This window comes from Euprymna scolopes, chromosome 34 (genome assembly GCF_053919585.1).
Source record: "Euprymna scolopes isolate OS-2025 chromosome 34, ASM5391958v1, whole genome shotgun sequence".
Lineage (NCBI taxonomy): Eukaryota > Metazoa > Mollusca > Cephalopoda > Sepiida > Sepiolidae > Euprymna > Euprymna scolopes.
In genome coordinates, this window is record NC_136515.1 from 67,101,578 (window position 1) to 67,127,605 (window position 26,028).

General features: G+C 30.6%; 1 protein-coding gene across 20 annotated transcripts in view; it reads left to right on the forward strand.

Moving 5' to 3' along the window:
* Positions 1 to 26,028, forward strand: part of LOC145259277 (teneurin-m-like) — a 694,747-nt gene that overhangs the window by 404,594 nt on the left and 264,125 nt on the right. For 15 of the 20 annotated variants that reach the window (XM_080117118.1, XM_080117125.1, XM_080117123.1 and 12 more), the window contains 2 exons: positions 5,425 to 5,637; positions 24,620 to 24,802. In XM_080117118.1, the coding sequence (XP_079973244.1) occupies positions 5,425 to 5,637; positions 24,620 to 24,802 (396 nt within the window). Of the gene's footprint in view, positions 1 to 5,424; positions 5,638 to 16,074; positions 16,102 to 24,619; positions 24,803 to 26,028 lie in introns of all 20 variants that reach the window. The other 5 variants (XM_080117129.1, XM_080117134.1, XM_080117131.1 and 2 more) reach the window with 2 other exon arrangements.

Below are 26,028 nucleotides of genomic sequence, written 5' to 3' on the forward strand. Positions count from 1 at the left end.
ATTGCCATATACTAATGAATGTTATATATCTAAACAAAAAGGATTGGTAAAGATAAAGGTGGAATATAATTGTAACAGCATTTTTCGAGGAAAAATTTAATATATGATATTTATAATGTGTCTACATAAATAAACTATATATTTAATACATATCATATAAATATAATATATATATATGTATATATATGTATATTATATATATATATATGTATGTCTGTATATATATATGTATATGGGTATGTATATATATGTATATGTATGTGTATATATATGTATATATGTGTATATGCATGTATGTATATACACATATATACATATACACATACAAGAGCAAACAGTTAATAAAACATGTTAAAACACTTTGAAAAAAGCGTTTAAAACATATTTAATCTGGAAAGGGAACACTTGATACGTGAATAGTCCTTAATCCGCGGAGTTTCAAAGAAATACTTTCCTTCTCATCAGAGGGTAGGAATTAGCAAAATGCGGTATCGGATTTTGCATACAAAAGTATTTGGTGAAACTACAAGTAAGTCAAAGATCTTACTTGATAACAAAACATGAAGCAGAGGGAATATGGTGAAGAAGAAGGTGATTACACGTGAATGGATAGTCTGGCGAAAGGTAAATAATCCAATGACGGTAAAATCCAAAATCATAACTCCAAGAAAGTTAATTGAGTTTCCATTTGCACAAGTAATATATATATATATATATATATATATATATATATATATATATATATATATATATATATATATATTTAATACATATATATATATATTTAATACATATATATATATTAAATTTATATTATATGTATTAAATATATAGTTTAGTTATAATAATATATACCATATGTTAATTGGCTATGTCAACCACCTTAAGTCGCACAAAACTCCTGTTCAGGTCGACTTTGCACATATTAGTCCGAACCAAACGATCTGTGTCACATGCAGCTAGGTTTGCAAGTCTACTGCTGGTCTGAGAAGACATGTGATTGTTCATAGGAATACCCTTCAACCTATAGAGGAAGCTAACTCGATGAAAATTGCTTAATTTGTATGTCACATCTGCTTCAAGATGTGCAAATCTGCGGCGGGAGTGCAGAGTCATCTGAGATGGCATGGACGACAAGATTGAGAGAACTCAATGTGACGGCGATCATCTGGAAATATATAATATTCAAGGGTTGTTCCTAAAATGATGTAAAGTAACCATCAGTGCGTTTTTGCCAGTGATGTGGTGGTGGATATGCATGGGCGTAAAGAGCGCGCTTTGCTACTCACATCTATGTCGCCACTCTGAAATCCACGAATCCATCTCCTAATTGTGCTGACACCAACTGTATCAGATTCGTACACGTTAAACAGGCGTCATTGAATGTTGATTAGTTCAACTTTTTTTATATGGAGGAATTCAGTTATATATATCATATTTCCACGCATGTCTATGACATTGGTTGATTTGTTAGAGTTTCTACCGTCAATATTTGCAACAGAGAGAGAAGAGACTTTTTTGATTTTTGATCATGAATGCAAAAATTCAGTCATGATAATAATGCAATTCACCCTCTGCTTATATATATATATATATATATATATATATATATATATATATATATATATATGGATATATAGATGTATATATATGTATGGATATATAGATGTATATATATGTATGGATATATAGATGGATATATATGTATGGATATATAGATGGATATATATATATATGGATATATAGATGGATATATATATATATATATGGATATATAGATGGATATATATATATATATATATATATGGATATATAGATGTATATATATAAGTATAGATATATAGATGTATATATATGTATGGATATATAGATGTATATATATGTATGGATATATAGCTGTATATATATGTATGGATATATAGATGTATGTATATATATGTATGTATATATATGTATGTTTATGTATATATATATGTATGTTTATATATATGTATATGTTTATGTATATATATGTATGTTTATGTATATATATATGTATGTTTATGTATGTATATATATGTATGTATATGTACGTATGTATATATGTGTATATATATGTATATATGTGTATATATGTATATATGTGTATATATATGCATATATATATGTGTATATATATGTATATATATGTATGTATATATGTATATATATGTATGTGTATATGTATGTATGTATATATGTATATATATGTATGTGTATATGTATGTATGTATATATGTATGTATGTATATATATGTATGTATGTATATATATGTATGTATGTATATATATGTATATATGTATATATATATGTATATATGTATATATGTATGTATATATGTATATATGTATATATATATGTATATATATGTACGTATATATATTTATATATGTATATATATGTATATATGTATGTATATATATGTATATATGTATGTATATATACATATGTATATATATGTATATTATGTATATATATGTATATTTTGTATATATATATGCATATATATGTATATAAGTATTTGTATATTTATATATTTATGTATTTGTATACATATATATTTATGTATTTGTATATATATATATATATTTATGTATTTGTATATATATATATATATTTATATATGTATTTGTATATATATATGTATATATATGTATATATGTATTTGTATATATATATATTTGTATATATGTATTTGTATATATGTATTTGTATATATGTATTTGTATATACATATATATGTATATATGTATGTATATATTTGTATATATATGTATTTGTATATATATATGTATATATGTATTTGTATATATATGTATATATGTATTTGTATATATATATATATATTTATATATGTATTTGTATATATATATATATTTATATATGTATTTGTATATATATATTTATATATGTATTTGTATATATATATATGTATATATGTATTTGTATATATATGTATATATGTATTTGTATATATATATGTATATATATGTATATATGTAGTTGTATATATATATGTATATATGTATTTGTATATATGTATTTGTATATATATATGTATATATGTATATATATGTATATATGTATTTGTATATATATATGCATATATATATTTGCATATACATATATATATATATATATACATAATATTATATATATAGGGAAATATGTTCATGCAATTTTATTTCGCCTTTTGTTTATGCCAATCCTTTATTTATGAAGCTCGATATTACTACAGAGCATATAGCAAATGAATGACAAAAGTTTATATTCGGAGTTTCAAGATCTTGACCATCTTACCATTTATTTCCTTACGTACGCTTACATGCACAGTTTTTGACAGCACCCGTTTCGTAGCGCAAAATTATTCACGTAATTATTATGTCGATTCTTGAACTTATTCAGACCTTAACTCTGTAGAAGAAAAAGCACTTACCTGTTATAGAAGAAATAAAGGCATATGGGCATGATTACAAAATCCGAAATTTTTTTTGTATTTTTTGTGGTGGCACCCACTCATTTACATATGTGGATTATATTACACATAAATAGCAAGACTCGGTTAGTCTGAGTGTGTGTTAACCAGAAGCCACTGAAGGCCGAGCCGAGAGCAGATAGTTTCTCCAGCCAATACTCTCTTACTTGCCAACCATTATGTAAATATACTGTAAATATACTTTTCCTAATACACTTCTTATTGCTCTACCTTTGTTTTGTTGAGTCTTCATTTGTATTGTCTTATACGTTATTTGGTTCAACCTGCAAACATAACAGTTGGCGACGAAGATGAACGTCAACCATAACAGTAATCATGCACAATTCAATGAGTTTATTTGCTTCCAAAATTGTTTTTTTTTTTCTTCTGATAAGTTAAAAACGAAATAAAGTCAAGAACTAACATAATAATTATTAGCGTTGGGACGAGTAATCTGAAAAATTAGAACTGTTTGCCGTATCGGAAGGGGTATCGGAATTAGAAAAATATTTTCCGATGCCAAAAACGATTCCTTTAATTAATTATTTTTATTTGCTTTTGGTTTTGAAAAAATCGTCAACTGATTGTAGCAATAATGAGATAATAAATACTTATTGATTGTAACTTCCAATAAAACTAAGATCTATTGATCACCCCACCTCACACTTAAGAGGTGTTTTACAGTGACCAGAAGAAAATAAACATTTTATAGTTTAATATTTAGAGATGTACGAAGAATCAGAATCAGTAATGGTACCGAAATCGGAATACCGATTCCGTACAAAAATTCCGATTTCGGTACAATTACTGATTCTGAATCTTCATATATATATATATATATATATAATATATATATATATAATATATGTATATATATATATATATATATATATATATATATATATATATATATCGCAGTTAGAAAGAATTATTTCGCCATTTCTCATTACAATTTATTTCATGTCGTCATGGCGTCAAGGGTCATCAGATTAGCTACGCTAGATGTGAGTTACTTTGAGAATGAGAACCTCCATACCGTATTAGTGTCGATAACGAGAGAGAGAGAGAGAGAGAGAGAGAGAGAGAGGGGGGGGAGAGAGAGAAAGAGAGGGGAAAATAATGTTTCGTACAGGTCGCCGTCTAGGATTCAGTACATCGCTAGCGACCTGGGCGAGATGTCAATTGCCCTATCATACATATCGACCTCATATATCGAAATGTCTGACCTACTTCATTCCGATCGCAAGATCGTAACGAATATTGTTGTTCTGTTACATATAATTAAGTTTTAATAATACCAACGCCAAGACGCCATGAACGTGCTCGTTCTCCAGTAAAACCACTGTTGGCCTAACCTCATCTGATGATCCTCGCCAATCATGTCGAAGTGAAATAAATTATAATGAGGAATGACTAGCTTGTTTTGTTGAGTTTCTCTTCTGTATAATTTCCGATATATATATATATATATATATATATATATATATATATATATATATATATATATGTATATATATACATGTATATATATAAAGAACTCCGGGATTCGACATTGAAAATTAGTAACAAAACACAGTAGAGTATATAATACATATTGAACGCATTATTGCTACAACTGAAACATATTCTGAAATGTGTAACAAAGCTATGTTGTTATAAATAATAAGTAATGGCTAATGAGTTGAGTTTCGTCCTTATATATATTTATTTATTTATTTATTCATAATGACCTTTGTTCTTTTTTGTTGGGGGATGTCGGGCTTATTCTAGCTACGACTGAAACATGTTCTAGAACGTGTAGCCATGTTATGTTTGTATAAATAAAACGTTTTCTTATGAATATACAAAATACTTTTTATACTCAAACATTTCTTTTTTTCTATTTTTCCTTTTTTCCACTTTGGTTACTCCCCCTTTTGTGGCCCTGTAGTTTCCTGTCCAAACAACTGTTCTTCTAACGGAATATGTAAGCTGGGCCAGTGCTTATGTTTCCGCGGCTATAAGGGCCCCCTTTGTAATCAACCCGATATGGTTAATGTCAAACAGATCTGTTTAAATGACTGCTCGGGCCACGGCACCTATGATCTTAAGTGGGACAGGTGTAATTGTGATTGGCATTTTACAGGTGACCAATGTGAGACAGGTAATATTTCTGGAAAAAAAATTACAATGCAACACTCTAAAAGTTAAACAAAAAAATTCAACTGCATGGAATGGTTTGGGTTAGAAATTTAAAAAAAAAAAAACTTCAGTCAAATTTTATGTAACAAATTCTTTGTTTTTTTATTATCGCTAATTTGATAAAAGGCTGGTTTTGCATTTTGGAAGAAGAGAAGAACATTGTTTGTCTTTTATTTTAACATTTTCTTTAATTTTCTTGCAAGTCGCTCCAGACAAGGCATGAAGCCAGTTTATTAAAAAAAAAAATACATCATGATACTACAAAGGTAGAAATATTTAAAACAAACAAGTCATGAAAGAAAACCCACCACCAGCGTTCAATCCCCTAGACTATAAACAGGTTAGCTAAATAGTAAGCGCTTGAAGAGCCTAATATGGAAGAAATGAATTATGAGACTAGCTAACCAAATATTTACCCCTAGAGAAAGAGAAACTTAACTAAATAATGCATCTAGTTATTAGATATTGTATAAAATTATAATATTTGATATTCTAGTTAATTAAGATTAGCATAGCGTGTGTAGAGAATTGGTCATTGTTTAGATTCACCAGGCATTATGTTTCTAGTAATACACGTTTCAGTAAATAAGAGATAATTGAAAAGCTATGTCGACAAAGACATTTCATTTATTAATAGCTTGTGTACGACAAAGTAGAGCGCGTGAAAAAGGGATGAATTAAATACATTGTTCCTATACATATCAGAAGGCAGGAAATGAATGGGTGTAGACTGAGGAGGTATACACCGAAGTCGATGTTGACTAAGATGCCTATAACTTGAAAATAGGACGAATTCTGGTTTTAATTTTTTTTTTTTTACCACTTGTTTGTATAAGTTTCCGCGATATAATTACAAAGTGAATTATGAGAATCATACAGGATTCGAACCTGTACTTTAAGATGAACTTCATCTTCCTCATTTTAACCTTTGTTATTATGTGTGTTTATTCTCAGCACGTGGGTTAAGTTAATCAATAACTTAACCCTTTATGACCTGAATTATGATGTAAATGATGAAAAAATATTCATTGCTAGTTTTAGTTTGTTTAAAGCGTAATTATACTATGCTTGTTTTTAAACTGGAAAAATTACGAAGTTTGATAGATAATCTTCGACTGAGAATTATAGCATTTCATAAACTTACCTTGATTATTATCCATAGTGCTTGAAAAAAGTGTGTTTATGACAACAAATGAAATCCTCTACACTTTTAGACAAATGGCTGCATACTGAATGTAAGCAATGGACAGTTGCAATCTGGAGGTACCTGGCATCTACACAGACACTGAACTAATACGTACAAGGCGTGTTATAAATAATAAGTGCCCACTTTATTTGTGCCGTTATATTAATTTGTTCACGACTGAACGAATTAGTTTAACCAGATCATAAATTGCTAGGGTTAGTTAACCAGATAATAAAGGGTTAGGGTTAGTTTAACCAGATCATAAACGGTTAATAGTTTTCCTACGCAAATACAAGTGTTAATAAAAATATTATATAACATACGAAACATAATATTAAATAATATATAAGGTTAAGAATAGGTGGTAGTATTTGATGTATCACTTATTTATTGTGCCCTGTGACTGCAATTAGAGTGTGAACGATGGATTTTTTATGGTATTTAGAAGGTCATGCTTTTAGGCATTACTTCCAATTTTCAGAGGCGAGGAAGTTATTCTCCCTTTTTTGTCCCTTATTTGAATGAGTGCTTACTACTATTCGCAAGAATCTAGCAAGCCAGACTTGGCCATTTTTTTAATAAATACTAGTACAAGTCCTGTGTACACTTATATTATCCAGGGCCTACTCCATATTAAGGTCGACCTTTTTTATAGTAGGGAGGTTAGTATATAATTAGTGAGTAGGACCGCTCTCAGTAATCAGTCCGACAGGTACTGGACCATTGCAGTGACTTTTAGCCCTTGGACTGAGGCACGAGGTCTGGGTAGCCCTGTGAGATCCACTATTACAGGCCTTGCCAACTAGCTTTTGGGTGGAGTAAGTTTATCTTTTTTTGTTTGAAGCGACCTCATCCTGGAATGCCGACTGGGCTACTCAGTGATTTTTGTAGAGCCACACCGCTCCTCCTTTAAGGGAGCTGGCTCAGTCATCCCTACCTTCCTTGTGTCACATCCCCTCGCGGTGGTGGTGGTGGTGGGGGGGGGTAAATACGGTGAGTAAAGTGAAAGAAATGTGGTTGCACATGAATTGCTTTTTTATAGAAACTGGGCGAATCCAAAAAAAGTGATACGTGCCGCTATACCCTAGAATAATAATCTAACCCAAAATGTGTCTTTATCCTCCAAAAATTGTGAAAACAGTCTCAGATCTTAGAAGCCAGTTATGGAATCATCGATTTTGGTTACATAAAGTTTTTCTGGAAAATTCTAACAGCTTGATCTCATCCCCTCTCCAGCTCAACGTGCCACCTAACAATAAACCTAGGGTTTATTGCTTTTGGCTGCCAATCCTGATATTTTGTTGCGAATCTTGAACGGAAATGGCCTTTGACCTGCAAAACAGAGCCTTGGTGAAGACAGGGTTGACAAAAAAGGAATACTTTGTTGCTACTAAATGCATGTTGCTCCGCTCACCCTCCCACAGACCCCTACTGCAAGATATGAGCTTTTACCCTTTAGCTTTCAAGCTGAAATTATTTGAACATCATTAGTGTTTCGTGACGTGGAGATATCTTCACTATACACGGTATAAAACATGTTAAAATTAGAAGTCGTAAAGCATCCAACTATTTCTCTCTCTCCATATATATATATATATATATATATATATATATATATATATATATATATGACTACTTCATTTAATCACATAAATTAATATACGAAAGTATTATTTTATGCGTAAACTGTAAGTATTTACTTCAACAGTGATCAATGCATAGGTAGAGCTAGGTAATAAGTTATAAAATATATATATAGCAATAAAGCTACACAGAATATTCCGCGTTTCATTCACGCTAGGATTCGTCAGGTACTAAGATATATATCTTATATATATATATATATATATATATATATATAAGATATATATCTTAGTATATCTTATATATATATATATAAGATATATATCTTTGTATATCTTATATATATATATATATAAGATATATATCTTAGTATATCTTATATATATACATATAAGATATATATCTTAGTATATCTTATATATATATATAAGATATATATCTTAGTATATCTTATATATATATATATATAAGATATATATCTTAGTATATCTTATATATTATATATATATATATATATATATATATATATATATATATATATATATATATATATATATATATTATTAGTAAGAACAGCTCTACAGTAGAAATTTACAAATAGCTTTTATTATTCGGCAGAATAATCCAAAACTAGTGTGTTAGATAATCCTTAATCCGCGGAGTTTCAAAGAATGCTAATTCTTCTTATCAGAAGAAAAAACTGTTAGCATAATGACCAGAAAGTTACGCTAAAAATTAGCATTACTATATAATTGCTGATTACTTCATAGGATGAAACTAAACGTCTTATGGGTTTTAGTAATAAAACTTTAGAAACATAAGAATATATACACACACGAACATACACACACGCATATATATATATATATATATATATATATATAGTAGTTTCAAGGTTATGAGGGTTTTTTAAGCATGAAAACGCTGTTATGTTTTGTAGTAAATATTTTAGTTTTTATATATCTTTCTTTTTTATGTGTGCGTCAGTGTGTGCCTGTGTGTTAAGGCGAGAGTTGTCCGCTGTGCGTGTGTGTGCGTGAATGTGTGTGGGTCAAGACACGCACAACAGGCAACTCTCACCTTAACACACAGGCACACACTGACACACACATACACATACATCAAAAAGAAAGAGAATCATAAAAAAATCCATACAAATCTTCATCAAATAGACCAAAAGCCCTCTCGCCTACTAAATAGACTTAATCTGATTGAACTCTAGAGCAACACAACGATTATTGGTGACAAAAAGTCTGAGATTGGCATTTCTCTGAAAAACACAATCAGTTTTGTCAGAGTTAAAAAATTTTCCAAAATGACTTTTCAAACTTTCACTTTTAAAAAAACCCTTTATATAAAAAATATCTGAAGAGAGTTGAACAAGGCTTGAAACACATTATAAAAATATTTTAAGATAAAAAATGATAAAAGTCTGAAAACTCCACAATTATTGAAGGCTACATTCTTTTATATATATATATATATATATATATATATATATATATATATATATATATATATATATATATATATATATACAAGAATGTAGCCGTCAACAATATATATATATATATATATATATATATATATATATATATATATAAAGAGAGAGAGAAATGAAAATGTATTTTATTGGATTTACAAAAGTGGACACAAATAGCCTTAATGTTGACTAAGCTACTTTTAGCTTGATTAAAAAAATTAATTGGTGTAAAATTAATTAATGAAAAAAGTTTTATTTGTCAATTTGAATTATATACATTAATTAACGAAAAAAGTTTTATTTGTCAATTTGAATTATATTTATGACTGACTTAGAAAAATCTCAAGAAGTAAGTTCATATGTTCAATATATAATTGCACGTTTGTATACAAAGCCTATTACTTTTAACCCCATTAAAAATGTCGTAAAGTTCACCAATGATTACGATTGTATCTTTAATTTCACTTTACAATTAAACTAAAATAAAAAATAGTCCTTAAAAGTGTTTGATATTTCGATGTTCAAAAATTCCTCTTCAAAATTAGATCACTTTATCTAACCTTATCTGAAATGCATTAGTTTTATTTTGAATTTGAAATTAAGAATTATTTTTTGCATTATCGCATTTGCTCGTAACTTTAATTTTTGTTTTTAACATTCTCCCCGGCAGCTTTTCTTTTTAAAACCTTTTTTTTTTTTAATCGGGTTTAATTCGGAGCTTTTGAAATTACTGACATTTTTTTTTTTCTCAAAGACCAAGACTTTAATATCCAGAAATTTCTTGGCTTTAATTATTTTTTAACAACATTTCAGGAATGTGCATTATTTTCTGTCAAACTGGTTTCTTTATTTTTGGCTGTTATACTAACAACAATCTACTTATATTATCTTGTAAATAGCAACAGAGAGATAGAGTTTGTAATTATGCAAGTTTTGTTATACTATTAATTTTCGTAACACATTTTCCATATAGTTTCAAGAAGATGTCACTATATAGCATGATGTTTATAAAAGAGTTATCAAAAAGGGGAGGTAATTACGACGTTCTTTAATGGCACGCTGTCTATTACGTCATTAAATTTTACTAAAAAGCTGAATTTCTTTTAAATATAGCGGGAATACCATAAACGATATAAACAGACTTACTCCTTCAGAATGACGTTTGTATCTTTTAGTTATTCTCTATTTTAACCGTTTAAAAAATTACGTTCATAAATGTCATCAATGATTAAAATTAAATATTTAAACTACCTTTACAATTATGCTTAATTAAGAATTACTCTAAAAATTTACTCGCGTTACATGATCTCTCTGTGTAATATTCCCGCACGGTAGTCGTCTTTTTAATGGAAAATAACAGCTAAATGAAAGATACCAGTCTGGTGGAAGATATTGCATCCAGAAGAATTCTGCACGTGTTACCGTTTTGCTTGCATAACATTTCTTTTATTTCCAGCCAAAAGAGTTTCCGCTGCTGCTACAAATACGATTCTGATCCGTTTTCCGTTTTCTTTTGTTAATACAGTGTCGCAGCCACGCTTTATTCAGTCGCGGGGTCGTGTTCTGAGAGAGTTAGAAAGATGCAAAAATGGTCTGCTCGCACTTTCGAGTCAAAGAGAAATGACAGACCGGCCAGGTTGGTCTGACTTGTATGATCGAGCCTCTTACAGGTCCCTGACTGACCGAACGGTTTCAGCCGTCAATGGCCAGGTGTTGAGGCGACGCGCGTACGGACGAAAAAACCAACTCGTGCGCAGGCGTATTCCCTTGGGAAGATCGGAACTGCGACAGTCATACAGAGGTAAACGGGTCCGAAATGGGACCGCAGCACCTCGCTAATTAGTGACCTCGTAGATAGAAGTATTTCCTTTGCGTATTCCTTTGCCTCCTCCTGCAGGCGAACTCTGCCCAGCAAATCCCCTAGCATTTCTACACTATTCATTTAGCCACTCTCCCTAATTATAATCGGTATTAAATTGCACGTAATGTTGTTGAATAGTTTATGCCATACAATAATTATAAACATTGGGACTTCATTAAAAAGGATTTATTTCATTTTAGTGATCAGCAACAGAAAGAACCCTCGCCTTTTCCATATTTCGCTTTATGAACAGAGGCTAATATTTAAACACAATCGTCACAAACACAAATCGACACTTGTTAATCTAGTATAGAACAGCAGATTCAGACAGTCGTGTTTTATTCTCCGACAGCCATTTATACACTTTAATAGCTGGTTCTACTTGACTTTTTGGTCAAGATCAAACTGTAGTATCTGTTCCGGCAGATACTGCAAGCAAAGACCATATGTGGGGGCAACCCCACATATAAGACCTTCGTCAATGTAGGGGCAACCTTTCATACCAATTGTCACTATCCAGCTCCCCTACTCCCCGGGGAGTTGGTCCCCATTTCCCCTTCACTCCACACTTTAAAAATCGGCCTTGTGCCTAATTTGCTCAGTGGGAGAGCAAATAAATACCTCAAAGTGTAGTATCTGTTCTCCAGATGCTGCACTTCCATTTCTTGTTCTCTTTCGGTGAAGGAGAAATCCTTCACTACTGAGACCATTTTTATTTTTGTACCTTTTCTCCACGTTAACAAAACGACCCTGGTGTCTAACTCTGTCATGTGGGAAGGCGTAGTAAATAGGTACAATTATGAAGACAACCAATGTTTATTATGGGATCAACAAATACTGAATCTTCTTGGCAATGATACGACAGAAAAAATAATTTCCAAGTAAGAAACTTGTTAAAGAATACTTGTAGATTGTTTTCTGCTCAAACACACGTGGAATCGTTCCAAGATCGATACCATATATATATATATATATATATATATATATATATATATATATATATATATATATATATATATATATATATATATATGTGTGTGTGTGTGTGTGTGTGTGTGTGTGTGTGTGTTCGTAAATATTTATATGTTATGCAGCTTTCCAGTGGTGTCTGATCTAGGAAACCTGTGTATATAAAAGAAAATAATTAAATGAATGTATAATATTTAAATACACACACCCATGCACACACATAAATATATATATATGCATATATATATATATTTATTTGCATATATATATATATATATATATATATATATATATATATACATATATATATATATATATATATATGTAGATATATGTAGATATATGTATGTATTTATGTACTCAGCCTTCACCGCTATAAACAAATCATCGGTGTGGATTTCCGGGTTACTTAGTTGTGGCGGAAGCTCATCCATCGAAATCGTCGGGCGACGGGATATATATATATATATATATATATATATTCTTGCATCAATACTCGGTATACACAATGTTACATGCATATAAATATACATATGTGTGTGTATAAACATACATGTATATATATATATATATATATATATATATATATATATATATATATATATATATATATATATATATATACACGCAAATATGTATGCATATTTTTATGTGTACACAAAACTGTTTCTTTTGCTATCTCCTATATTCCATATTTTTTTAAAGGCCTTTGCCCCTGCAATTCTCTTAGCATTATTTGCCAGCAAAACACTAACTCCCCACTAACAACCCACTCAGAAAAACAAACACACGCACACATAAGATCATCCAATTAAAGGTTATCCATGAAAAGGTCACTTGTTCTCGGTGACCTCAGATTTTCTGCACTAAATAAACTTTCTGAACAGCACAGAAAGATAAGCGTTCTTGACGAAAAATTTTTTTTTTAAAGTTTATTTCAAATTAAATTGATTATTATTACCATCTACATAACAAGTACACAGGACTCTATTTTGAATACTTAAGCACTCGAACACACACACACACATATATATATATATATACATATATGTATATAGTCTTTGAAGTTTTTAACCTTTAAAACTATACAAAAATCATTTTTTATCATTCGTTAGAAAACCATCTAGTCAGTAAGTTATTTAACCACCTGCAATCACTGCATCAGCTCGGTCTCAAATTTACTATAGTACCAATAATTTATTTTTCAAGGGATCATCAGGTTTTTACCATGAAACACTGTTTCGGGGATTTAAAAACAAAACAGTATATTATATATTGTGTATATATATATATATATATATATATATATATATATATATATATATATATATATATTAGAGAATATATATATATATATATATTAGAGAATATATATATATTAGAGATTAAAGGAACAAAGCAAGTTACATTATCCATCAACGTTTCCTCTTTATTGTACGACTTCTTCCGAATGAATGAATTGAAAAATAAAATACCATTACAATATTTGAAAATATATTTGTTGTAATGAGAAGTATGAAAATATTCAATTAGTTCAACCAGAAGAATCTTACAATATGGGCCCTGTCGGTGGGGCATTAGAATACGCCTACTGCCCCCCCCCCCCCCGGCAGAGGGTAAAAGTCCCTCAATGAGGGTCCTGGATATGACCTTAAACTATATCCAGTGGTGAGGCCCCAGCTTGTGGGCTTTAGGGAGTGTGGAGCCACCCGTTAATTGCCATTGTTCCCAGGTCCACTCTGACCCGGTGTGGTAGTACCTGTTAGGGTCCCAACTATGGGTTAAATAGAAACCGACGTGAAAACAACAAATATATTCTATTAAAAAAATTTTTCTTCAAAATCTTTGGATTCGACATTAAATAACCCGAAAAGGGTTGATATGCCGTAATACAAAAACAACCAACCAACCATCTTACAATATGGACAAAACATTGCTGAACTTACAACTTGGTTTGTTCTATCTCGTCAGAATAGTATTTCCATTATATATATATATATATATATATATATATATATATATATATATATATAAGTGCAAGTATATTGTTTACATTAGTTCCAACTAATATTTTAGTCGAAGGTGCTCAATAAATGAATTACAGAGTACACAATTACGATAATAAGAACATAACATATTTATACATTTATTATATCTCACATTTATATCGTACTTAGCCACCGTACCGCCGGGACTTAGGCTATATCTCTTTGAACTACGTCTTCCAACCGCCAATTATAAGCTTCTATAAAAATAGCTAAAAAAAGACTGGTCGGCATTATTCTGTAGAAGTACCTCATGCGACAACAATAACCAATCCTCTAACAAAGGCGGAAAATATATCTGGGAACGTGACATTCTAGGACCGTGTCAGGTAATACATTGTCCAACCTTGATTGACATAATTATATTCACCAAGACAAACTTCGACTGATAATAAAACTGGGAGAGGCTATTCTATGTGAGGGGGGAAGAGGGTAATAAATACTATGAAACATTTTTTTTTTGAAACGATGACTCTTTTTTTTTTTAACTACGAATAAGAGAAGTTCGCTCCAATGCTCCTACTCTCTCTTTTTTGTTATTGTTGTTTTATATTAGGTTGGTGCGAAAATAATTTCGTTTTTTTGCGATCAACTAATTTATATATATATATATATATATATATATATATATATATATATATATATATATACATATATATACCAGTGGTGAAAAACACGGACTAGAGTGCTCAATGTGTAGCCAGAGCAGTATATAGGAAATTTATTACTGTGAGTCCAGAATGAGTTTACATATTGTTTCAGCTAGAGGAAGATCCTCAAAAAGAGGAAATATCCAACTAGCATCGTCAGGATTCATAGATGAAGATCCTCAAAAAGAGGAAATATCAAACTGGCATCGTCAGAATTCATAGATGGACTCATCTATGAATTCTGACGACGCTAGTTGGATATTTCCTCGTTTTGAGGATCTTCCTCTAACTGAAACAATATGTAAACTCATTCTGAACTCACAGTAATAAATTTCCTATATATATATATATATATATATATATATAAGTTATTTTTTGCACCAAGCTAATATCTCCTTTTCTTTACCAAAAATGTTCACTTTCAGTTTTCTGTTCGATTACAAGGAACGTTTTCCTTTAGACCAAAGTGCAAACTCTTTTCCCTGCTGCCTGAGAAACCGAAGCAAAACACAATTCGCAAATTAATTCCTCAGACACTGTCCTCTGCGCAGATTCCCCCATCCCACCTGCTTGCAATGCATCTAACCCACTAATGTCTAAACCCATTTTTTTGTGTTACAGTTTATCCTTTGGATGGCATTTCGAAAGGTATTACATACTAACGACTAAATTTTTTTACTGTGTGTTGTTATTATCGTCGTTTCTGTTTCTCGTGTCGACATTATTAGTAGTTGGCTCGGAACTATTTTCTATCCGTTTCTTGCTTTCAGTGCGATGAATTCTAACCAACACATCTCCGTACAATAGTCTCTAGATCATCATTCACATGTTTTTTTTTTTAAATATTCACTACAGACACGTGATTATAACCCTTTCTCCTTTCACGCCGTACAATCAACACTTTCTACAGAATTAGATAAAAGCATCAAATTTACCAATTTATCAATATGTGTGAAATGCTTCAGTTGCGTGTCATTAAGAAACCTGCGCAATGGAACGTTGAATCAATTCAATCAATGTATAATATGTAAATAAACATATATAAATAGAACTAGGTATGCAAATATATTTATTGAAATAAGGCTACACATATTCTTTCGGGTTTCATTCCCGTATGGAGTCGTGAGGCTAAAATGTATGGAATTATTATTACCCTATATATATATATATATATATATATATATATATATATATATATATATAGTTTTTAGTATAAAATACACTTTTACCCGAATGCCATGCATTTTAGCCTGACAATTCTGTATTGAATTGAAACACAAAAACCTCTGCCATAATTATGCTTTCACAATTATATATACATATATATATGTGTGTGTGTGTGTGTGTGTGTGTGTGTGTGTGTGTGTGTGTGTGTGTGTGTGTGTGTGTGTGTGTGAGTATTATTTTTGAAACGTCATCTACGGACATCCATGTTTCAAAGTTGCTACCTCTCATCAGCTCAGCTCGACCTAAGAAACGAACCCCGGACCCTGTACATTATCTTCCGGCGTGTTTATAAATATATATATATATATATATAAACATAGAGTAATTAATATATATATATATATATATATATATATATAAACATAGAGTAATTAATATATATATATATATATATATAAACATAGAGTAATTAATATATATAAAAACTATATATTGATAAATATAGAATGAGTGATTTATTTAATAAGGGTATACGTACATCTTCTAATAATCCAAGTTATATATATATATATATATATATATATATATATATATATATATATAACGCAATTCAAGACTGTAGATTATAATTTGCAAGACTTTATTGTTCGACAGGATACTCATAAAGGACAACTTTAGATTTCTCTAATTCCGTGAGTTTCGAAAAATGCATTTTTTTTCGTCAGAAGAAAGATATTTGCTCTGATGAAAAAATGCATTCTTTGCGGATAAAGACATTTTTAGTTTTTTTTTTCTATTCTGTCGGACAATAAATTATCGTAAATTATAATTTACAGTTTTAAATGGTTTTGATTTTATGACAAGCTCTATTTCCTATTCTGTTTGTAATGGGCTTTTTATTTGATTGAGGTTACTATACAATATCAATATTTATATTCGCTTTAAGTTTACAAAAGCTTTTGGCTTGTGAACTGATTTCTAATTTTATTTATTTATAGCCTGAAATATTTATATGCAGGAAATAACTCTTTACAGGTTTTAATATTTAAGATTGGGCTGCATTTTTATCTGGAAATTGATACTCATAAGAATATATCTGAACTATACAAAATATTTATTTTTATTTTATTATCACATATACATAATCATATATTTATTGAATAATTGGGCGTTCCATACATGGTTTTTATGAAACAGGCATAAGCGAGAAGCTGCATGTATGCTTAGTTCAATCTTAGTTAAAGATGAATAAACTTGTAAGGTCTATCTTGTAAGATATCGAAGAGTACTTGATCTGTATCACAGACGTAGATACACCTTCACATTTTAATTATTCACTGCAGACACGCAATTAGAATCTTTTCTCTGAAACATTAACATTGTTCACAGAAAAATAGTCAATAAAAATGATTGAAATATGATTTATTACAGGTGAATCGTGAAAACATTTCTTACTGATGTACTGGGTGACAGTAGGAGGATTTGTTAATCTTATGGTAAAAATCCTCCACTTTTTTATGTATTGACATCTATCTAGTGAAATATCGAAGAGAAATTGTTCTGTATAATCATCTTTGTAGTTGGTGACTTACAACCGCAATTGGATACATCCAGCTGGTTTTAAAGCGATTCAGACATAAATTGTCCCATGTTTAATGACCATAGAATATTATTATAATGATATTCTAAATATATTATGTATCACTTCTGCAGGAGTACCATGTGTTCGTTTGGGGCTTTGAGTAGTCCTCGCAGTAATAAAACAAGCATAAAAATGTCTGAACAGCCAGATCGACATTCTCTGGTGAGATTAACTCAAACAATTAGTCTTAAGCTAAACCTTTGTCAAAACGAAGCTAAATCCTGGAGGGCTCACCTCCTTAAAGTGAACGGAAGAATACGTCAGCACAACAGAAACAAAACTATGATTGGTATTCATAAAGTCGTAATTTATGAGCACTGTTTTAGCTCATTAGTTTTATAATAAGATCTACGTCAAAGAAGGACTGTTGAATATTCCTGGCAGAAATTTGCTTGACAGTTCAAGCATATACATGATTTTATGCATGCCATATATTGTTCAATTATAGAAATGACTGAATTTTCTTGCTCATTCTTATTACTGTTCGTATCTTGAGCGTTATTTTCACAACAATCTTCTTCAGATGTATCATGTCGAACTCGGGAATCCTTCTATTGGATTCAAGAATCTGCATGAAATTTTGAACGGAACCCTTTATTTAATCCACGGAGTTGGCATGTCCTTGTTCCATCAGCCATGACTTGCTTGAAGTCATAAATAATTCACAATTGTGTTTTGAGCGTCGCCAGCACTAAGACTTGAACTGTAACCCCCCCAGAAAAGTGTTTCTTGCAACTGGATTGTAGCAAGTGCTTTATCCAGAAACCCATACGTTTTTCTAGTTTTTTTTTTTTTTGGAGGGGTGGGGGGTCAATCTATAAGTATATAGATATATATTTATTAGCTTTTGCATTGTCACTTTTTCACATATTCACCTCAAACACAAAAATTCACTCTAAATTAGGTATACTGCGTTCACTTGCACGTTATTAACGAGAGGGAAGGTATGAACCCTCGAATTTTCCAAAAACCCAGAACCAAGGAGTCACTATGGCACCCATTACTCTGGATTTCTCAAATTACATTTGAACTTCACTTTCTAATGCTAAGGGTTTACGAAGTATCAATTTAGCATCTTTGAATATACAAATTGGTTTACACATAATTAATGAAATAAATAGTTAAACAGAAGTCGAGAACCACCTGAAGGCTCCGTTTTAGTCCGCTACTAAACCAAGATGTAGGGGATGGGGACATTTTTCACTGGATTGCTCCACACTATCCTTGATCCTAACCTTATAATGCTAAGTTTTTTTTTTTAAACCAGTCTAGAAAGGATTAAACCTAGGTAATCAGACCCATAACTTGGTGCTACCAGATAAGGCTGTCTGAAGATATCGGCTCTCTGGCTTAAACGTACCAAACATTGATTTCATTGTTTTTTCCTTTATCTTTTGCAAAACTCAATTATGTTTTGCAAAACCAAAAAAAAACAAAAAAACAACCATTTCTCTTTACAAAATAACCAAACCAAACACCAAGAATAAATATTTGAAGATATAGAGAACTTGAAGCATAAGGCGTTAGCTAAAATGGTTGAACTCGAAAAGGGTTGATATGCTGTAAAACAAAACAACCGAACTAAACAGCATGAATCAATATTCGAAGATGTAAAGAAGTTAAAACATAAAAACTATCTTTTCCAAAATTACTGGATTTAGCATGAATTACATGAAAAGGGTTGATATGCCGTTAAACCAAACAATCAAACAAGCAATCAGACTCTTAGAAAAAAAAATCATTAATTTATGGTTGCCGAGGAAGAGAAAATTATACTTAGTTTCAAACAATAACAAAATATATCTCTTTTTACGACCCAAACCCTATTGCTATTGGTAAGATAGCATTGGAAATGTACCTCCCTTGTCTTGGCAACCAATCTAGGAGAAAAATAAAACTTTATTTAAATTATCATCACATCGTTTGAATTTTAAGATTCTATTGTTGGCATTGGTTTCCCTGATATTTTTCTAATCAGAAATCTTTCCAGAAAGACATCAGATATTTAGAGGAAAAATCATGTGAAGGTTGCCAACATCCAAAGTAAAAGTGATTTTTGTGGAATGCAGTTGATTCGAACTTGGATCACCCAGGTCATCAGTCCGTGTCATTAGCCACTGTCATCTCTCACTTTAACCAAATGAATTGAGTTGAAACATGTCTGCAAATTGTTATATGCAGTATATTTTGTTAATTGTATTATATTTTACTGCTTTGTTTCTCTTGTTTTGATAGGCATAGCTGCTTCTGTCTTGTGTTTGTTTTTGAGTCTGTCCGTCTGTCTTGCGTCTTGTGTTTGTCTGTTTGTCCTACCTGGTGTCTTAGTCCTGCCTTTTTTTTTTTTTTTTTTTTTTTTGCAATTTGCCTTTGCGCTTCTAACGCTAAAGCATGCATTCAGCATTTATGCGTAGGCTGCAGTTTTCTCGAATATGATTTTCTTCTCTGCTTTTATTAAATGTCTTATTTTATTTTTCAGGCTTAAATTCAGCACTTTCAATATGTTATCCTTCCGAAAAAATAATAATGATAATGATATTCCTCTTCTTCAACATTTAAAATATTTGAATTTTAAACATTTTTTAAAAATCTATTTATTGTTTTACTATAATATGGTTCAGTAATAAATCCATTGAGCATAGTCGAAGGCGACCGAAAGGTTACCTCTTGAGAAACATAGATGAAGGCATCACTCCTTTTTATGTCAGCTGATATTTGAGTTTGACGCTGAATGCCCTGGAAAGTCACTTCTGATTAATGTTTAGTTTTGAAATATGTAAATGAAGATATGATTTGCGGCGATTTTAAATGATACCTCTTCTTTTATCGTAAATTGAATTCGTTAATAAGAAAAAATAGAAATAAAACGGCCAGGTAAACTCGGGCTTAAACAATGGATTTGTAGTCGAATGCTCTAACACTACGCTATATTTCCAGATTATAATAAATCTGTTTTTCTAAGAAGAAATGATTTGCTGAAATTTTATTATCTCCTTGCCGGTGTAACATAAAATATTCCCTTGTAAAAATTCTTTGTTTATAAGGGAGAAAAGCTATTTTTAAAATCGGATATTTTTGTTTTTCGATACTAATCGGATGTATTTCTGTACAAAATATATCTAACAACATAATAAATTTAAAAGGGCAAATTCTTATGCAAATAATTAGATATGAGATCAAATTCTAAATTTGCATAAATAACATATGCATTGATACTTCGTTTTTGTAGGCTACTTCACCAAATGTAGGGGAGAGGGGCATTTCTTTCACTGGATTGCACCACACTATCCTAGATTCTAACATTATAATGTTGAATGTTTAGTAAGTACCTCAAGTACCATCTCTCCAGTCTTTGAAATGAATCTACTGAAGATTGAACCTAAATATTCTGAACCATTTCCTGACGCTACCTACATTAAATACATGCATTACTTTTAAACTATGGCACGGTTGAATGACTATGACAAAAAAATGACCTCATAGACATAGATCGTAATTAGAAAGTAAGTATGTATTAAATCCTCAACCCTCACTGAAAAAATATTGCTAGTCTTTTTCTGCTCTATAGTTAAATTATTCACAATAAAAACTCGTCTAGCTTAAACCATTGTCAATTATTTTCTTTCCTCCCCTTTTGTAAAATAAAACAGAGTTTTCATGAGCAAAGTTTCCTAGAACTGTCCGTCTATGGAACATAATACCACAGGGCTGCTTCTCAGCTGACTAGAACATGGTTGTTTCTCAATTCTCATGTAAATAAATTCTTGTTTGATATTTAATTCTTCTTACTTTCGACTATCGTTAACGATACTCATGGAATTTTCTCACCATGCGCCTGGCAAAATCATCTTATCCTCGAATGTTATTTGGGCCTTGATAAGCATTGACGAATTATTGCTTGAAAAAAAGTTCTGTGAGCATTAAGCATTTTATGCTTCATCTACTTGCCGAAATAGCTTGTATGCTCAACGACTCTGAATTCCAAATTTAACCTATTAACATTCTGCATAGCTCGAAATTAGAAAGTAAGTATATCCTTTCCTCTTTGCCTCTTGGATATCTTGTATTCATTTCTTACGCCCTCCCTCTTCAGTTTCCTCATTCCCTGCAACTACTACTTTGATAAAGAAAGAGGAAATTTCCATGCTTATTTTGTTTTTATGTAGAAGTAAATTTCCTGTTCTTCGTCTGCTTATTTTATCCTTAAATGTTTAAAACATTGCAAGCTTTAAATGTTTCCTTTGTGTTTTATTTATCCAAATTATTTATACCCCCCTCTTTAAATGTGTGCTTTTTTATCATTGCTTTCATGAAAGAACATTAATAACCTCTATTTTTTCATGCTCAATAACACTGACATTTTCGAGCAAGTGCCATCCATTGCTTTTTTTTTTTTGCTAAATCTTTGTTAAAAATGTATGATCGGTCTGTTTATGCCATGTTGACAAAATGTTAGTGATTGGTAGACAGTTTCTTTTAGATTCCTTTAATTACAAATTACAGGTTTTCCGATATAGCTTGTTGGTATATCAGTTGACTATGCATAAACAGTTTTATCTGCTAACGATAAAATATATAATCAATCATCTACTTGCCGAAATAGCTTGTTATTATATATTTATGCTCCATCTGCTTGCCATAATAGCTTTTTTGTACATCTAGGTATTTTTAAAATCATTTTATCAGCAAACGGTAAGGTTTTTATGCTCCACCTGCTTGACGAAATAGCTTGTCATTTTAAAAACACTTTTATTTACAAACAATAATCACAATCAATTTTTATGACACACCCGCAAATGATTCGTGATTGAGATACATTTTTCTTTATGTCGATGACATATATACTTAATAGTATGTGTATTTGTATGGCATTAGATGTAATATATTGATTAATATATAATCTAATTTACTTGACAAAGTTAGTTGTAGAATTATGGAATTATGGAAGTTGATGTTTAAGCTTTTATCTCACCACCTACTTGCGTTGCTGTTGTATACATCAAAAAGCGGTTCATCTCAACATGTTAATATAGTTTATTATCCATTTACTTTCTGAAAATGTTTATTATATAAGTTCTCGCCCATTTAACAACAATTTAATCTTCCAACATCAAAAGATTTTATCTTTTATCTACATGATGAAATAGCTTGTTATTATATAAGTTCAAGTACACTTCACAAGAGTTTCATATTTTAACGTTAAAATATAGGTCCATCATCCACTTCCCGAAATAGCTTGTTATTATATGAGTTGAAGTATACTTAACAAGAATTTCATCTAACGATAAAATATTTTATCAATCATCTACTTGCCGAAATAGCTTGTTATTATATAAGTTCGAGTACACTTAACAACAATTTTATCTTCCAACGTTAAAATATTTTATCTACTTGCCGAAATATAGACTTCTGTTCCACTAAATCCTTCGGGGTTTTACATTTGGTCATGTACTCCTATAAGTATTGTCGCCATTTATTTATGGAATTCATAATTTTATAGTATAAAAAATAAAGTTATTTATTTATGGAATTCATAATTTTATAGTATAAAAAATAAAGTTATTTATTTATGGAATTCATAATTTTATAGTATAAAAAATAAAGTTATTTATTTATGGAATTCATAATTTTATAGTATAAAAAATAAAGTTATTTATTTATGGAATTCATAATTTTATAGTATAAAAAATAAAGTTAGAATCTAATGATAACAAAACAGAAAATAACTTTTAAATTATTATTATTATTATTATTATTATTATTATTATTATTATTATTATTATTATTATTATTATAAACAATAAATTATATACATTGATATAAAAAGCACAATAAATATTTCATGGAGTACAGCTAATATAACTACGGATGCATTCCGTCACCCATTATAAGTTGGATAGCATAATCCCGTTGACACACCGGTTCTCGTCAGATCACTGAAGTTAAGCAACATTGAGCCTTGCTAGTAGCAGATGGGTGACTATGTGAGAATTCTAGGCATTACATGTGCTCTTCGCTTACCTCGGCATTGTTTCCGGTCATCCTGAACTGGCACTTGCCACTGGTATTTAATAACGTTCACTCAGTAGAGGTATAGTTGTAGATTGCGCAACTCTTGCCACAAGAATTCCACATGCAGACACGCTTACAGTGGGTATCTGTAGTCTGGCATGACTTAAGGAAGCTTCTACCATATGTTGATGTCCTAGGTTTCAGTCAGCCAAGCCGATAGAAAATCATGGCATTGATCACGTGTCTTTTCGAAATGGATCATCAGTTTTTGCATCTGCTTTCGGTAAAGTTCTTCAATCGGAGAAGAACACTGTTTTATTTTTATGTTATTATTTTTATTATTAACAGAAGTCTGCCTGTTGGATTGCTTCCATGGTTACTGCGAAAACCAACAATGTGTATGCCATAATGGATGGACTAGCGGCTTGTGCGATATGTTAGCGTGTGATCCACGCTGCGACGGACACGGATTTTGCAATAACGGTACCTGCATTTGTAAGACTGGTTGGAATGGAAAACATTGCACCCTGGGTATGTAATCTATTTTTATATATTATTTGTAGTATCTGGTGTAGTGTTCTAATCTTAAGTGCTATTTTCACAACGTTTCAGCTGAGGTTACTCGCGTGCTTCTTCTAGTGAATCTTGTCGAACACACAAATCTATTTTTTTATTTTTCTTATGATTATTTTTTTGTGTGTTAAAATCGAAAAATCTTTATATAAGTTCAATATGTGTCATGAACGTTTTCGATTATTCGTCGATTCATCATCAGATGAAAAAGATTCTAAACGATGGAGAAAAGAGAAATTCATGAATTAGCTTTATGACAATTTTATTGTTGCATTATACGGATTATTCAGACGACTGGTCTTATCTTGAGTGTTACTCTCACAACATTTCGACCGATGTAATCTATAGTCTTCTTCAGATGTAACATCTTGTTGAACTCCGGAATCCTTTTCTTAAACTCCTGGATCTGTATGGAATTTTCAACTGGAACTTTTTTTTAATTACGAGTGTAGTATACTCTCGTTCCGTCAGGCACGACCCGGTAGAAGTTTTACATAATTTGTAATTGTATTCTTAAATTTGCCCACACTGAGGCTTGAAGCTTTGACATCTATAAAAGTGTTACCTAGAAATGAACGTTATTTTTTATTATACCGATGGACTAACCACACTATACAAATTATCAATCCTCGTCTTAAAATCTCCGAAAAAATACCATATATATATATATATATATATATATATATATATATATATATATATATATATATATATAACTATCAATTTTGCTTTGCCCGGTATCCAATATGGCCGACCTATAACAACGTGGTCATGGGGGTTTCCCTAAGAAAACGTATCAGGTCCATGATGTACAAAACAACCTATTTTGTTACATTATATCAGAAGCAAATCGCATCTGATAAGGTAGATGGCTAGAAATTTCTATGGAAAAATAATATCATGGAATTGCTCACCTATTAACGAAATGGCTGTAATGAGGAAATCCACAGTGTAATAAACGAAAGTTATAAAAAAGAGCAAATACTTAATAAAACATGTTAAAACACTTTGAAAAAGAGTTAAAACATATTTAATCTGAAAAGGAAACAGTTAATATATATATATAATCGAGATAATACACTGATTAGAAATCAGATGAAAAATCCTGATAGATATTACTTGAAGTAATACTTTCAGGGAGATCCTAGCCAAAGCACTTTTCGGGATTCACACGAGAAGCTAGT